This window comes from Mastigoproctus giganteus, chromosome 6 (assembly GCF_048544385.1).
Source record: "Mastigoproctus giganteus isolate SK-2022 chromosome 6, ASM4854438v1, whole genome shotgun sequence".
NCBI classification, from domain to species: domain Eukaryota; kingdom Metazoa; phylum Arthropoda; class Arachnida; order Uropygi; family Thelyphonidae; genus Mastigoproctus; species Mastigoproctus giganteus.
In genome coordinates, this window is record NC_143580.1 from 214,849,326 (window position 1) to 214,864,402 (window position 15,077).

At 34.8% G+C, this 15,077-nt stretch overlaps 1 protein-coding gene across 1 annotated transcript in view; it reads right to left on the reverse strand.

The window, feature by feature from the left end:
- The window catches only part of LOC150084946 (putative methylmalonate-semialdehyde/malonate-semialdehyde dehydrogenase [acylating], mitochondrial), an 82,198-nt gene that overhangs the window by 22,110 nt on the left and 45,011 nt on the right, over nucleotides 1-15,077 (reverse strand). Inside the window, exons 7-9 of the mRNA XM_090375662.1 lie at nucleotides 12,655-12,802; nucleotides 6,746-6,810; nucleotides 1,208-1,264 (exon numbers count right to left, since the gene is read on the reverse strand). Of these exons, the coding sequence (XP_090231788.1) occupies nucleotides 1,208-1,264; nucleotides 6,746-6,810; nucleotides 12,655-12,802 (270 nt within the window). The remainder of the gene's footprint in view (nucleotides 1-1,207; nucleotides 1,265-6,745; nucleotides 6,811-12,654; nucleotides 12,803-15,077) is intronic.

Consider the following 15,077-nt stretch of genomic DNA (forward strand, 5'->3'; position numbering starts at 1 on the left):
AACGATATTAACAGCTATACAAACTGTATGAAGAAAAATCAGTAGCCACACATTAGAGTTCAAGAACAAATCAGGATGTTACATAATCACTTCCACTGAACATGCATAAGCCACGTTAAGGCAAAAAAGCAATAATAAACCAAAGCCTGATTACAATAAATGGTGTTTTTTTCTATGTAAAATAAAGTAAAGTGCAGCCATTATCAACCCACTGCAGGATGGAAGCCTCCTCAACAATTCATGCTTAGGGAAATGGACCATAATCTACCATGCTGGTCCAGAGCGGGTTGGCAGATCGACCGTATTCAGCAGTCAGGGGCTTGAACCCCGGTCTACTCAAAGAGAGTGTACTACTGCACTCCCGCTCCTGACCACTCAGCTATGGAGGCCTTTTCTATTAAGTGATAACATTATCTGGATTACAATAAGCAGCGTGAACTGTACATGGCACATCTTAAATATGTCTTCTTAAACCTTACATCTACTTCTTTGGCATCTTACTAAAATCTGATCAGATCAAATTTAGCTTTGCATTACACACACAAAGAAAATAAGTTTAATGTACAATACATCTAACATTTTGTTTTGTGCATTCCACATATTTTATACAGCATAGACTAGCACCTTTTATTAACCACAGATGAATAGGGAAATTTTAATAGTACCCATCAGTAAGTTGTAAAAAAAAAAAAAAAAAACACGCTTGGAAACTCAAAACTATTGAGAAGCTGTTTGTTTGTTATTTGGTTTTTAGGAGCATTAGCAACTAAGGCCATATTGCTCCAGGGATATGTGGTGGTCATTCCCCCAACCTTTCTGCATCCTCCGTATTTGGTGGTCACGGGCTCAAACCCTGGTCTAATCAAGAAGCATGTGCGACGCACTGCTGCTCCTGTCCACCTGGATACGGAGGTGCCCTATTGAGAAGCTTTTTGTATAGTAACAACGTAGCTGGAGGTTTAATTTCAATTATTGGATTCTCAGAAGCTTCTCAAGGGTTTTAAATCGCAAGTTTTTACTCTCTCTTTAAGCATATTTGGTTTTAAGAAGTAATTCAGAAAATATGGAATATGGTCCAATTTATAAAAATTGCATTTTTTAAATTTTAGAAATTTGAGGATAATTTCTAGATATTTTGTACCACACTGAAGTAAAATATGTACAGATTATTGTTAAAATAAATTTTAAAAAAATAAATAAAACTTACCATATTACTCTGCACTCGTTTGCCTTTCTTTGAGCCTCTTTCATAAATATACTTACCCTGAAAAAAAAAGGGGTGGTGTTTAATGCATCAGTACATTTTCATTGTGTACCAAAGCAGTTAGCATTTTTATGAGCATTCTGTACAGCATAACAGTTTAGAGCTAAAGATGCTAGACAATTTATTTCATTATTTAAGTTAATTTTTATTTCAGGATATGAAAGAGAATAATACATAACAATACGTGACTTTTTCTCCAAATCTTTGAAAGGATAAAAAATAAATCAGAACAAATAACTGATTTAGAATTGCAATTTAAACTGCTTTAAAATACAATGATAAAATTGTTGGGTGGAATTCACATTGGTAGAGGCAATTCAATTCATGATGCATCAACGTACTCTGTGCACACCAAAATGTAGTTTGTAGATTTAATGTGCTCTCAAATTTTTTCTATTTTTGGAAGGCAAAATATTGAGTTTTCTAGTGGAAAACAGTCTGAGATTGTTTAATTGAAAAATCTGAGATTGCATAATTTAGCAAAGGGTTAAAAAAAAAAAAGCATTGATAAAGTTAACCATTTTAATCTTAAACAGCTGTAATATTAAATTTAAAGGTTCAGAATTCAGAGCCGAAAATTTTCTGTTTAGGATTAGAATTAATATAACAGCTTAATCATATAAAAGAGAAATCATCTGGAGAAAACAGTACTTTTCATGACCACACAAGACTGTACAAAGGGTACTAGGAAAGTTTTGCAATACAGCTTTGTTTATTTAATTTTATCAAAGTAATTTCCTGTACATTCAATACACCTCTCCATCCTCCGAAACCAATCTTTAAACCAGTTCTGCCAAGTTTCACTAGGGAGTAAAGCACACTCGTTGTCCCAAGCCCGTAGAAGGTCCTCATCACTGGAAAACCGCCTCCCTTTTAGCTTCATTTTCACATGCGGGAACAGTGCAAAGTCGCAGGGAGCAAGGTCTGGACTGTAGGGAGGGTGCTCGAGAAGTTTCAGTCCTGTCGTGGTCAAATATTCGGTGCAGGCTTTGGCACGGTGAGCTGGAGCATTTTCGTGATGGAGGTACCAGGTGTCCATTCTTGACTTTGGCCACAGGTTCTTCATAGATCCAATGACTTTAGGCAGGCATTGTTCAGTATACCACTTAGCTATGACTGTCTTCTGCGTGTCCAAAACGACACGTTCCACAATTCCACTCGATTTGAAAAATACAGCTATCATTTTCTTCTTTACAGATCGGGATTTTCTGACAATTACGGGTGTGTCGTCATCATCAAAGAGCCAAACTTTGTTTTGAGCCTTGGTCGGCAGATCGTAATAGTACAGCCAAGTCTCGTCACCTGTCACGATGTTGTTCACATACCGAGATTGTCCCTTATCAAACTTTTTTAACATCTCCCGGCACCAAGTCACACGTCGTGTCATCTGCTCTTCAGTCAGTTGATGCGGCACCCAGAGAGAACAAAGTTTCTTCACGTGCAAATGATCTTGCAGAATCGAACGAATTGCTGGTGCATTTAGGCCCAAAGTATCCTCTATCTGTTGGTAGGTCACTCGCCTGTTTTCATCAAGCATTTTCCTCAAAGCAGTAACGTTTTCCTCCGTAACTTACGTTCGTGGCCTTCCCGGCCTCTCAGAATCCTCCAGAGTGAAATTTTCCCTTTGGAATTCTCTATACCACCTGAATATCGTTGTACGATGTGGACAATCATCATCTAGTGCAAGAGTCATTTCTTCTAAGCACTGGTCTATGGTTAAACCACGCACGAAATTATACCGCAAAACTGTCCTTATCTCATTTCGTGACCACGATGCCATCGCAAGCACTTTACACTCTCACTACTAATGAATAACTGAGCCCATCGACTTGGCGCGGCGGCTACTATGCACGTATGAACATGTCTCAACATGCAGCAAAAAGCAGCTTCCTGTTATTCATTGTTGCGTCATATTGCAAAACTTTCCTAGTACCCTTTGTATTACCAAAAGTACTGAGTCATCAAGTGAAGACAAGAATGATTTACAGATCAGATTTCATTATGGTGTAATGTCTCCTTTGACTTAAAATATGGTATGTAATCTTTCTGAAACACTTCCTATCAATTTATGACAAATGCTGATGGAAATATTTCAGTTCAAATTATGATTCACCATAACTTTCAATCTACACCACTCAAATGATGTATTAAAAATTTCCACTTTTATTTTGGATTGCATGGATAATGTTTCATTAATTTTATTTATTACATTGTAAGCATAATAAATAAATAAAATAAAAAATAAAGCATAATTATTTTATCTCATACCAAATTTGTTAATCCCAGTGATCATTCAAATATTGGAAGTATTATTTGTCATTTGTTTATACTGCTCTTTTTAACTTATTAAAGAACTGTTGTGAATTTAGTCCCCTGAAAAGGATTGTTTTGCTCTTAAAAAAAAAAAAAAGAAAAAAGCAAAACCATTTAATTCTACTTTGAATTCTGGCAGCACACATAACACCAATAACAAATGACTTACACTCCATTGCTACTTCAATACTGCCATCCAGCCCCTATAATATTTTTTCTTTATCTTTCATACTACATAATTATTAGTATTAGCCACATGGTGCAAGGAAGCCTAAGGCTTATGCTGCAACAGTAAAAAAAAATAATAATAAAAAATAAAAAATAATAATAATAAAATCAAATAAAATAAATAATAATTAGAGAAAAGGAAATAGCCAGCCTATGCATTTCCCTCCTCCTGTAGGTAATTATCCAGCTGACCTTTGAATTTCCCCACACTGTCAGCCTCTACCAACCATGTATGTAACGTATTCCAGTAATTTATAACTCTCTGGCTAAAATAAAACTTCCTGCAATCCAGTCTAAACATCTCTTCCTCCCATAACTTGAATTTATGGTCCCTAGTTCTAGAATCATTTATAACCTCGTTCATTTTACTATTGCCTCTCAGAGCCTTAAACACCTCAATCAAGTCACCTATACGGTGCCTAGTTTCCAAGTGTGCAACCCACATATTCGAAGTCTTGTCTCATAAGGATGTCCTTCTGCCGATCTCACCAGGTGAGTTACCTGTCTCTAGACCCTTTCAAGAAGCTCGATGTCTTTTTTTTTTTTTAGGTGCAGTCTCCACATTTGAAGGCCTCCGTAGCCGAGTGGGCAGGAGCGGGAGTGCAGTAGCACACGCTCTTTGAGTAGACCGGGGTTCAAGCCCCTGACTGCTGAATACGGTCGATCTGCCAACCCGCACTGGACCAGCGTGGCAGATTATGGTCCATTTCCCTCAACATGAATTGTTGAGGAGGCTTCCATCCTGCAGTGGGTTGATAGTGGCTGCACTTTACTTTTTTTTTTTTTTACTCCACATTTGAACACAGTATTCTGAGTGTGGTCTAACAATAGGCTTATATAATGGGATTATGATGTCCTTATCTCTAATAGAGAATGTTCGATAAATTATCAATAGGACACCACGGGCCTTCCTGGCAATCTGTCTACTGAGAGAACTTCGTGTCTGACTGTATTGTAACTCCCAGGTCCCAGTTTTAATTGGTTAATCATGCAGTTCCTTTAGATATTAAATGTTCTAATTCTTTCTCCTATCTTGAATTAATGGTTATTGCAAGTATACTGAAACCATTACTCTATGAAATTTCGACAGGATTTAGTTTGCTATGATAAGTTGGGAGATGAAATACAGTATGACTGGCTATATTGGCAATGTCATCAATTCTGTAGTCTCTGAATTTATGTTTTATGGTAGGTTTGGGTAAAAATGCATCATCAATGTTTTGGAGCTGAAATAATTATTTCCAGACTCCACAAAGAAATAAATATCTGCTTCCTACAAGCATGATGAATCTTCCTCCTTTACCTGACAGTTTTTGTAGTTCAATGATAGGCCAAAGCAAAGCCAAATATATGGCACTGACATCTGCATTTGAATTATGCCAAATGGTTCAGATTATATAGCCACTGCCTTAAGTTTCATTTGAGTAATAGGCAGTCCTTCCTTCTCTTCTCTATTCTCTAAAAGACTTCAGATATCTTTTCAATGCAAGTAGCATTGTAAATGTTAATAAAATTGTCAAAAACTACTCAGGAAAAGTGCACTAAACCTTCTTTATATAAGCAACAACACAAATTTTATATATATATTTTTTCTTTTTTATGGAGGGTATCTGGAGCTCTTAGCTGCTTGCCAAGTCTATTAACTTGAAATTCTTACCTCCATCCAAAATTTCTCAGGGTGAATGGTCATTTTTTTCTGTTATTTTGCCAATTAACACACACGCACAAAAGGCAGATGATCCTGTCAAAGGATCAATTTTAAACTAATCCTTTGGAATTTGGAAGAACTAATCCTTTGGAATTTATGAAGAGGTTTTTTTTTATCAATTTCATGTTTTGCAAAATAGCATTTGCTGACATCTGCTATTGTGTTCATAGAAATGAAAAGTTAATGAAGGCAAATAACCATAAAGAGTTTTTTTTTTTTTTTTTTTATGAAAACCCCAAACATGAAAGGTATCAAAACCTATAGTACTTAGTACTGTGCGTGGGTTGAAGGAGAAGTATGGGGGAGGGGGGGTGCCGGAAACTTTGCTCTAGAGACTAAACATGGGTTTCACCACTTCAAGCCTCCAATAAGCAAAGTGGTGGTATTTCATCGGTTGATGAAAGTCATCTACCACCTACAGCTAAGAAGTGAGCAAGTCATCTATTTTGTTGCATTATCAATTCAACAAAACTCTATAATGAGCAGAAATATACAACAGAAGATAACATACATCAGGTAATAAAAATGGGTTTTTCAACAAAATTTATGGTGAAACTAGCTAAAACACAGATGTAAACATTTCAGGAATGTTATACAAAACAATTTTTTTTTATTGTTCTGCATTGTGCCTCATTCGTTTTTTTTTTTTTTTTTAAATTAAATCAAGATTCATGTTTTCATATCACATCTTCAGGGTAAACTATCAAACATGTATCAGACTACTGAATAAAAATGTTTAAGGGGAAAGCCACAAAAACTGCATGCATTGGTGAAGCAGCAGGAAAATTTTTTTGCCAGCTGTATGGTATTTATCTCTTGGAGAGGATAATGGACAAAAGCAAGGCCATACCCAAGAGATGGGTCTAGGAGTTTAACCCCCACCTTAACTCAAGCCTACAGCTGACAATAGAATTGATAACCCTAATTAATAGGCTAATTCCCCTTTAACAGGTTAAAAATTCCTACATACAGTGACAAAAAGCTTACTAATAATCAACAAATGGGACAATGTATGACAATCATAAAAAATATTCCACTTAAATTTCTCCTTAAAAGCCATGGTAAAGTGATAAGAAAATTATATGGAGAGGGAAATTGTTGCTAAATATACTATAACAGAATTTTACATGAAACAACGATTTTTGAGGATTTTTAAAACTTAATTTAAATAAAGTAATTATGGCTCTTTAAGAATTTTAGAATCAAGAAATCATACAAAAATTTTAACTTACGGCCTGATCAGATCCAACAAAAGATATTGCTTTGATGTCAGGATTATCACATATAAATGTAACAGCTACAAAAAGGAAAAAGAAAAGATATGGAAACATTCATTTACCCTTTGCATTTTAATTCTTTATTCTTTTGTTTCTTTGAAAATTATGAACTGTAGGGATATCTAAGTATAAATAAGTGTTGAAAGACTGGAAATATTAATATCTAACCATACATCTCAACTCACAGTAGTTTCAATATATTCTCCTCCTCTCATTCCAAGTGGAAGATAGTACATAGCAACAACTATACTATAGTCATCACCACTTCATTGGTAATTTACCAATGAGGTTTATTATGATTAACAAATCCTAAAGAGTACGTCTTCCCATCAAACAAATTGGGCTAAATAATTATAATAGCAATATGAAAGTGTAATGAGATTATGTTTTAAAGCATAAAGCTTCAAACCAGTGCCAACCTATTATTTCAGAAACAACGTACAATGTCCCTATTATGGCAACAAGCAGTAAGAGACCAGCCAGTATAGTACACTCATCCTTAAAACGAAGTACATTATGTACATGAAAATATTCTTCAGTTAACTGACCAACTCTGAAATAAGAATAGTTACAGTGTCTCATTTATTGTTTAGCAGTATTCTATTAAGAAAAATTTGGATATTCATCATGACCACTGCAGCAGATGCCTCTGTCTGTTGTCTAAATTTTTGATAATGCATTCTCTCTCTGTGAATTTCACATTTCACCTTGTTATTGTAGTTTATCTCTGCCAATCCCTTTGCTGACCTGAGTAAACAGAAAGTATGTGCATTCTGATATGAAGAGAATATTTCAAATAATGATGCAGCTATTCTACCACTATCACTTGCTTAATTATGCCTGCACTGACAATAATAAACACAAACCATCCAATCATCTTCAAAATAGAGGAGGTTTCTTAAATTTTTGCTATTTTATTGACTTAAATTGGCATATTAATTTATTTTCTAGACGTGCTTTATATTCCTAGTAACAACACTTTAGTTTAATTTGAACTTAGATATAGATTTTGTAGGTTATTACTTAGTATTGGTAAGGGTATCTAATCCATGTTGGACAAGTTTTGCAGCTCCTGCGAACACAGTATTTTCAATTATATTTAGCGTTTTATTGACTTAATTGTTATATTAAATTATTTTCTATGTGTAGCTTATAGACCTAGTCAAGCTCCGTGGCTTATTTTGAATTTAAATAGAGCAATTTTGAAAGTAATTGATATCTCGTGTCTGTAGATTTACCATTCCTAACTTGCCGCCATTGTTATACAATACAACATATACTCCGAACTAGATAGCATAAAGTTTAATGTAAAACTGGATAGCAAGTATAGTAGTATCAATTAATCAGTATAAAATTTAATAATCTTATTAAATTTCACTGTCAATTAAATTGTACTTTAACTAAATACATATAACGACCTAATTTTTACAAACGTAACATTATAAATTAATATATATAACTTGACAGAAGATAAGAAAATCGTATGATGTAACTCGGAGATAATATTCAATACTGAAATACATATATATAGTGTTATAACTGCATTGGGATATAAGTTTAGGGTTATATTTTGTGTTGGAATTTTATCTGAAATTGAATAGAAATCATGACTCAGACCAGAGCAGCAAAGCAAAAGGCTCAAACTAATGGAAGTGCTGTGGCTCAGGGGAGAACTGGGGGGTTGTACTCTGAATCACAGCCTTTTAAAATGCATTGCTTGTTTGATGTTTGTGGAACAATCAGGAATGGGACATGATATTGCCAAGGAGAATGTTTTTGTGTGCATGCGATGTAAGGAGTGCGAGGAAATCAGGCACCAACTCAGCATTGTTATGGGCCTATATGTGAGCTTAAAGGACAGGGTGGATGCTTTCAAAGGATTTAAATTGAGGGGCCCATCAAGCTCTCAGCTGTCTACATCAACGCCAGAGCTTACACTTGAACATCACGCAACACAGTGGCAACCCCCAAGGCAGAATGTACTGGTCCCACAAGAACTAGTAGTTGTCAGTGACTATGTCATGGAAACAGGAAACATTGTGTAAAAAGGATAGGTGGAACAGGAGCAGGGTCAAAGATTGATGACGTTGGTATGAAAAGTTGGTATGTAAGCAGATATCATCCTTTAAGGGCACAAAGGGTGATATTGTTGTACATGGCAATAATGATATTAAGAGTAGGAGACTGGCAGAATTACTTAACAAGTACAGGTCAATGCACCACTGTAAACAGTGTCTCTGATGGGCAGGTGTTAAAGGGACACAGTGTACTGGCCGTCGGGCAAACAGTCCACCTTTGTGGAGTTGCATGGCCACAGTAAACCGCAATATCCTGTGCAGCTAGTTTGCAATGGATCCTGCTGTCTGGTGTCAGTCCTTCTTGGCCTGTAGGAGTATTAGTGGTCATCACTGGAATTATTTGTAGTGGACGACTACCACTGGTTCTTCGAATAGCTGTACCTGCCGTTCTGAAGGCCGACCATGCAAGTAGGATGATGCTATGGGCGATACTGAAACCTGCAGTCACACTCCTCACACTACGACCTTCCTCGAGCATCCCAATTATTCGACCCCGGGTAAAGTCATCCAGATGTTGTCTACTGGCCATTTTGTTGTCTGTAGCCACTGTATGAAACCAATCGAACATCTATAACAATCGTGCTCACCGTTCAGTAATTTGCAAATAACTACTGAACTGCTTTTTATGCTTTTATCTGTTTGTGTGAGACTTTTTATCTTGCTGCTTTTATTTGTTTATGTGCGCCGTCTCATCACGATTCAAATTTTTGCATGTGCACCAGCTTTCTACTGAATGGTCACAGTTATGCAAATCACCACAGGCTGTTTCGTTTAATTTTGTGGTTGTAACCTTTTATAAATAGTGTTGGTCCTTAAGTATTGCACACCAGTGTACATGGGCTATGTAAGGGTTGCTAAGAATAGGAACAGGTGCATGTATACTTGTGTGTACACCAATGCTAGAAGTTTGGTAAATAAATTTGATGAATTTGAGGTGTTGGTCAAAACTTCAAAGGCAGATATTGTTGGGAATACAGAGCCATGGTCTCACACAGATATAAGGAATGCAGAACTGGAATTTGGGGGGTACAATGTGTACAGACAGGATAGGAAGGGAGGAGGAGGAGTTATGCTATTGGTTAAGAAACACAAAATCCAAGGAAGTACAGCCAATCGACATGGCTGGACAGTGCAGTGTCAAGTCAGTTTGGTGTGACATAAGCATTGGGAAAGCAAACAGCAAACTTGAGAGTAGGAGTGTGTTATAGGCCTAATGATTCAGTGTCAAGTCAGTTTGGTGTGATATACGCACTGGGAAAGCAAAATTGAGAGTAGGAGTGTATAGACCTAATGACTCTGATGAGCATAATAAACAACTGTACAGAGAAACAGAGTGGGCCAGTAAATCAGGGGGATTTTACTGGCCCACTATATAATGGGAGATTTTAATTTGACAGATATTGTGCGAAATTTGTGGATTGGTCACTCACATACTAGCGAGGCATTTGTGGATTTATTGGATGATTGTTTTCTACAGCAGCATGTTCGGGAAACAACTAGAGGGAGTAATACTCGTGATCTGATTATCAGTAGTGATTCTTCATGCATTAAGAATCTGCAGATAAATGAACCACTAGGTGGCAGTGATCACAGTGTGCTGAAGTGGGATTTACTCAAAGAGGTAACTACCATCAGGGGTAAAGGGAAGGGTTATTGCTTTCGTAAAGGTGACTACGGTGGTCTGAGACAGTATTTAAATTCTATACGGTGGGACCAACTGATGATGTTACCAACAGCAAATTCAAAATGGGAAGCACTAAAAAAAAAATCTTGGAAGCTATAGGCTTTTCATATCAACTAAGAAATATTGTTCAAGATTTAGGCCTAAATGGATGTCAGATGAACTAATTAGAAATCTGGCAGAGAAGAAAAATGCATGGGATACATATAAATTTAACAGGTGACGCAGAAACCTATGATAGATATAAGCTGGTCTGTAACCATGTCACAAAGGAGGTTAGGCAGGCAAAGGCAGATTACGAGAAATATTTGACAAAGGATGCAAAGAAAAACATCAAAGAGTTCTTTACTTATGTAAACTCTAGAAGGAAGCGGATGAATCAGACTGGTCCACTTGATATCGATAGTTCAACTTGATGATCCTGCTTAGGTAGCTAACAAACTAAATTAATATTTTGCATCTACATTCACACATGAGGAGCTATTCAAGGTGGGGAATGCCAGGTGTATTAAACTCTGGCAATAAGCTAGATAATCTCGTAATAAATCAAAGAAAAGTGGAGGAGAAATTGTTGAAGATAAACATAAGAAAGGCACCTGGGGTGGATGGAATCTATTCAGTTATATTAAAGGAGGCGGCAAAGGAAGTAAGCAAAACCTTAGCCATAATTATGACAGCTTCCTTAGACTCAGGGGAGGTAACCATGGACTGGAGATGTGCAAATGTGACACCAATCCACAAAGAATTGGAGACACAGGTAATTACAGACCTGTTAGTTTAACCTGTGTTCTAGGGAAATTAATGGAAGCACTGGTTAAAGAAGCATTGCAGGATCATCTAGACAAGACTTCAGTTATAGCTCGGACAGAGCATGGGTTTGTTAAGTTGTCTTGTTTGACCAATTTGATTGGATACTATGATGTAGTCACAAAGGAACTGGATGCAAAGTATAATTTTGATATCATATATTTGGATCTTAGAAAGGCTTTTGATACTGTTGTACATGGAAGAATGCTGCACAAATTGGAACAGTGTGGCATTTGGGGCAAATTACTCCTATGAATAAAGGGATGGTTGAGTGGGAGAAGACAGAGTGGTAATCAATTGACACTGCTCTTCGTGGACTAATGTTATTAGTGGAGTCCCCCAGGGTTCAGTGTCGGGTCCATTGTTGTTTTCTGTATTCATTAATATTGATGATGGTATATCATGCTTAATGTCCAAGTTTGCAGACGATATACAAAGGTCGGCAGGGTTGTTAATGACACTAATGACAGTATGCTGCTGCAACAGGATCTAGAAAAGTTGAACAGATGGGCTTAGAGGTGACAACTGAAGTTTAACATTGACAAATGTAAAGTACTGCATATGGGAAGCAGTAACCCCAGAGTAACATATCAACTGCGTGGTACTACACTGACAGTGGTAGAGAGTGAAAAGGACCTTATTATAAATTCAAATTGAAAAAAAGACAGTTGTAGGATAGATGTGTTGTGGAAGTTTGCCTTTAGCCAGCAGGTTGTTGATTGCTGGAACAAACTTCCATCCGCTGTTGTAGAAGATGATAGCTTAAATAGATTCAAGGCAGAAGCGAGTGGATGGATGAAATGAGAAGGGTATGTGTTTTTTTTTTTTTTTTTTTTTTTTTTGTTGACTTTATATAAGCTTGTGTTCTTGCATCATGTGCCTTTGCTAATGCTAACTTCTGTGCATTTTAGAATTTTCAAAATTCTAAAAATGCACAGAAAAAATATGACTGCAATTAACATTTAACTGCATTAATATTTAACATGATTAAATATTAACTGCATTAAAATATATCATATTAAAATCATATCAAATTTATTAATTGAATTTAAAAAATATTATTAATATTGATTAATGCAATGCAAATAATAATAAATTACAACAATACACTGGAGAAAACATATATATCAAAAATTTATGAAGTTTTTCTTTCATTTATAAACAGCATAATTATGAAATATATAAATGAAAAAAATTAACAAGAAAAATTGGATAATAAAGTATTTGCTGCTTTTAATATAAAAAAAATAAATCCAAAATCTTGTCATTTTTATATCTACAATAAAAATATAAATCACCTTCATGTTGGCCATGGATAACATTAACAACTCCATCAGGAACACCAGCTTCCTTTAACAATTCCATTAAAATCATTGAGGCACCAGGATCTCTCTCTGATGGTTTCAATACAAAAGTATTTCCACATACCAAGGCCAGGGGAAACATCTAAAATAAAATCATTTTTAAGAATGCTTAGGAGTTGGCATAATTTCACCATTTTAAGTATTTATTTATTGGTAAAAACTTAAAATTTGTAGAACTCAGAATTTCAATCAGATAATTTTGCTTTAAGAAAATGCCATTATTAGAGACAGAATTAAGCTTTAACAGTGGGTTTTCCTGGCTCCCTTCCCTTTCTCTCCTCCATAAAAATGTTCATTACCTAATGCTGTCCATGTCTTTTGTCAAACCACAATTTACATCACAAAATACCTGTGCAAAGAACCAATTTTATTACTTCCAATGGCTGATACCACTTTAAGATGTGTCTGACAGTGTTTGTAGGTTAAAAATAGATTTTATTTTTATATTAAGAAAAAGACATCTTTAGATAAATAAAAATGAACTGGTCTCAAAAACACAAGTTCCAATTTCTTTAACACTTATGCAACCTGCCCTCTCATTACCTGCTCTTTTGATGAGAATGGTGAAAAACTAATGCTGTGGGAAAATAAATTTTTATCATTTCTCCTATATAATATAGATGTCATTACTTCTAAAACAGATGTGTTAATAGGTATGCAGAGGTAGCAATAAAAAATAAAACTTTTTATTTAGATAATGAAAACTGAAAATCAATTGAGAACATGTTCTCACTTAAAAAATAAAATAAATCCCATGTTTTAAAACATGTTTAAAAGAGATGTTTTCCTCATGGAATATTTCCATTAAAACTGACTTCAATTTCTCATAGTATTCCATGAGAAAACAAATTTATCCAAAGGAACACACACACACACACACCCTCATTTTCAGAAATCAATATTCATTAGCAAAATTTACCATGATTTAAAAACTTTTAGCCTCACAAATCATAAAAACAAAGCTCCCTCCTGTTTAAGATGATTTGTCCTGTACACATCTGAAATCTGGTCTATTGTAGCTTTTTTCAGTTATCTCTGAAAAAATGACATGCATTGCTTAAATGGGCTTAAATGCAGCAAATGCCTCTGTTAGTTGTCTAAATTTTTGATAATGCATTCTCTCTGAATTTCCTAAGGAATCAGATCGAGTTTCTATTACAATTTCATTTTCTTTTCAGAAGAAAATTTTTCCTATTAGTTCGCATTTCAGAATGATTATGACATTTCTGTTGATCTATTCTAATGATTTCATCTATTACTTCTTTCTGAAGATATATAATATTTTATGAAAAAGAGCTATTTGGCTTCTTTTTTTATATCTTCAATTCTCTCTCTGTTTCACTTCTTAGAAATCATTTCATTATTTTCAATTTGTTTCTTCTTTACTCTATTTGTACAAATTTTATTTTTACAAATAAATCTTTAAATATTTTATAAATAAATCTTTATTTGTACAAATTTACTCTTTATTTAGATCGAAGAAGGGAAAGAGTGGTGGGGATTTGGGGAAGTACAGCTAGTCTAGTATTATATTTCTCATTAATTGAGCCTAGTGCAGCTAGTGAATTATTTTCCACTGATGTAGTCAGTAGTATAAAAATCATCTGGTGGGTTGCAAAAAATAATGTGGCAGGCTACATGTGGCCAGTGGGTTGGCCAGGCCTGTTTTAAGTGATTATGTTGAAAAATGATTTCTGTTTCATTTCTATATCCTGTGCATTTTATGAGAAATAAATTTGGAGACCTTATAATGTGAATGCATCTCATATAAATTATAAATTTTTTAATTATAGCCCTACCATTAAAATTTTTCCAAATTTTTATTTAAAAAAAAGTTTATTTTTTAGTCAAAGTATTATAAACAGCTATTATATACACTAATATTCAGATATTCAGAGCAGAAAAATCTGATAAATTACTTTGACATTACTAGAATGGTGTATAAGCAATTCAAAAATTAGAAAATAATACAAAATTAGAGGAAAAAAATGAATATCTGTTAAATTTAACACAGTGGTGGTGGGTCACTTCACAGGTGAACAACTTGCTTTTTAATTTCTGGAAAATGTTTTGAGTTCTTTGCTGAATTATGACAATATTTCATCTTTTCTCAATCAAGTACAGTACTTATTGATGCACTTTTTAAGGTTTAATAAAAAATTAAAAACATGTTAATTTACACCTTTTTTTTTTTTTTTTTTTCAGAAAAAAATAATAATTCTGCTGAAAACTACAAACAAGTATTTTAGACATAAAATAGAAACATGTCTCTTAACTGCTTCCATTTTCCAGCTTAAAATACCATTAAGTTCACAAAATTTCAAACAAGAACACATGCACATATTCTGCTGAATATG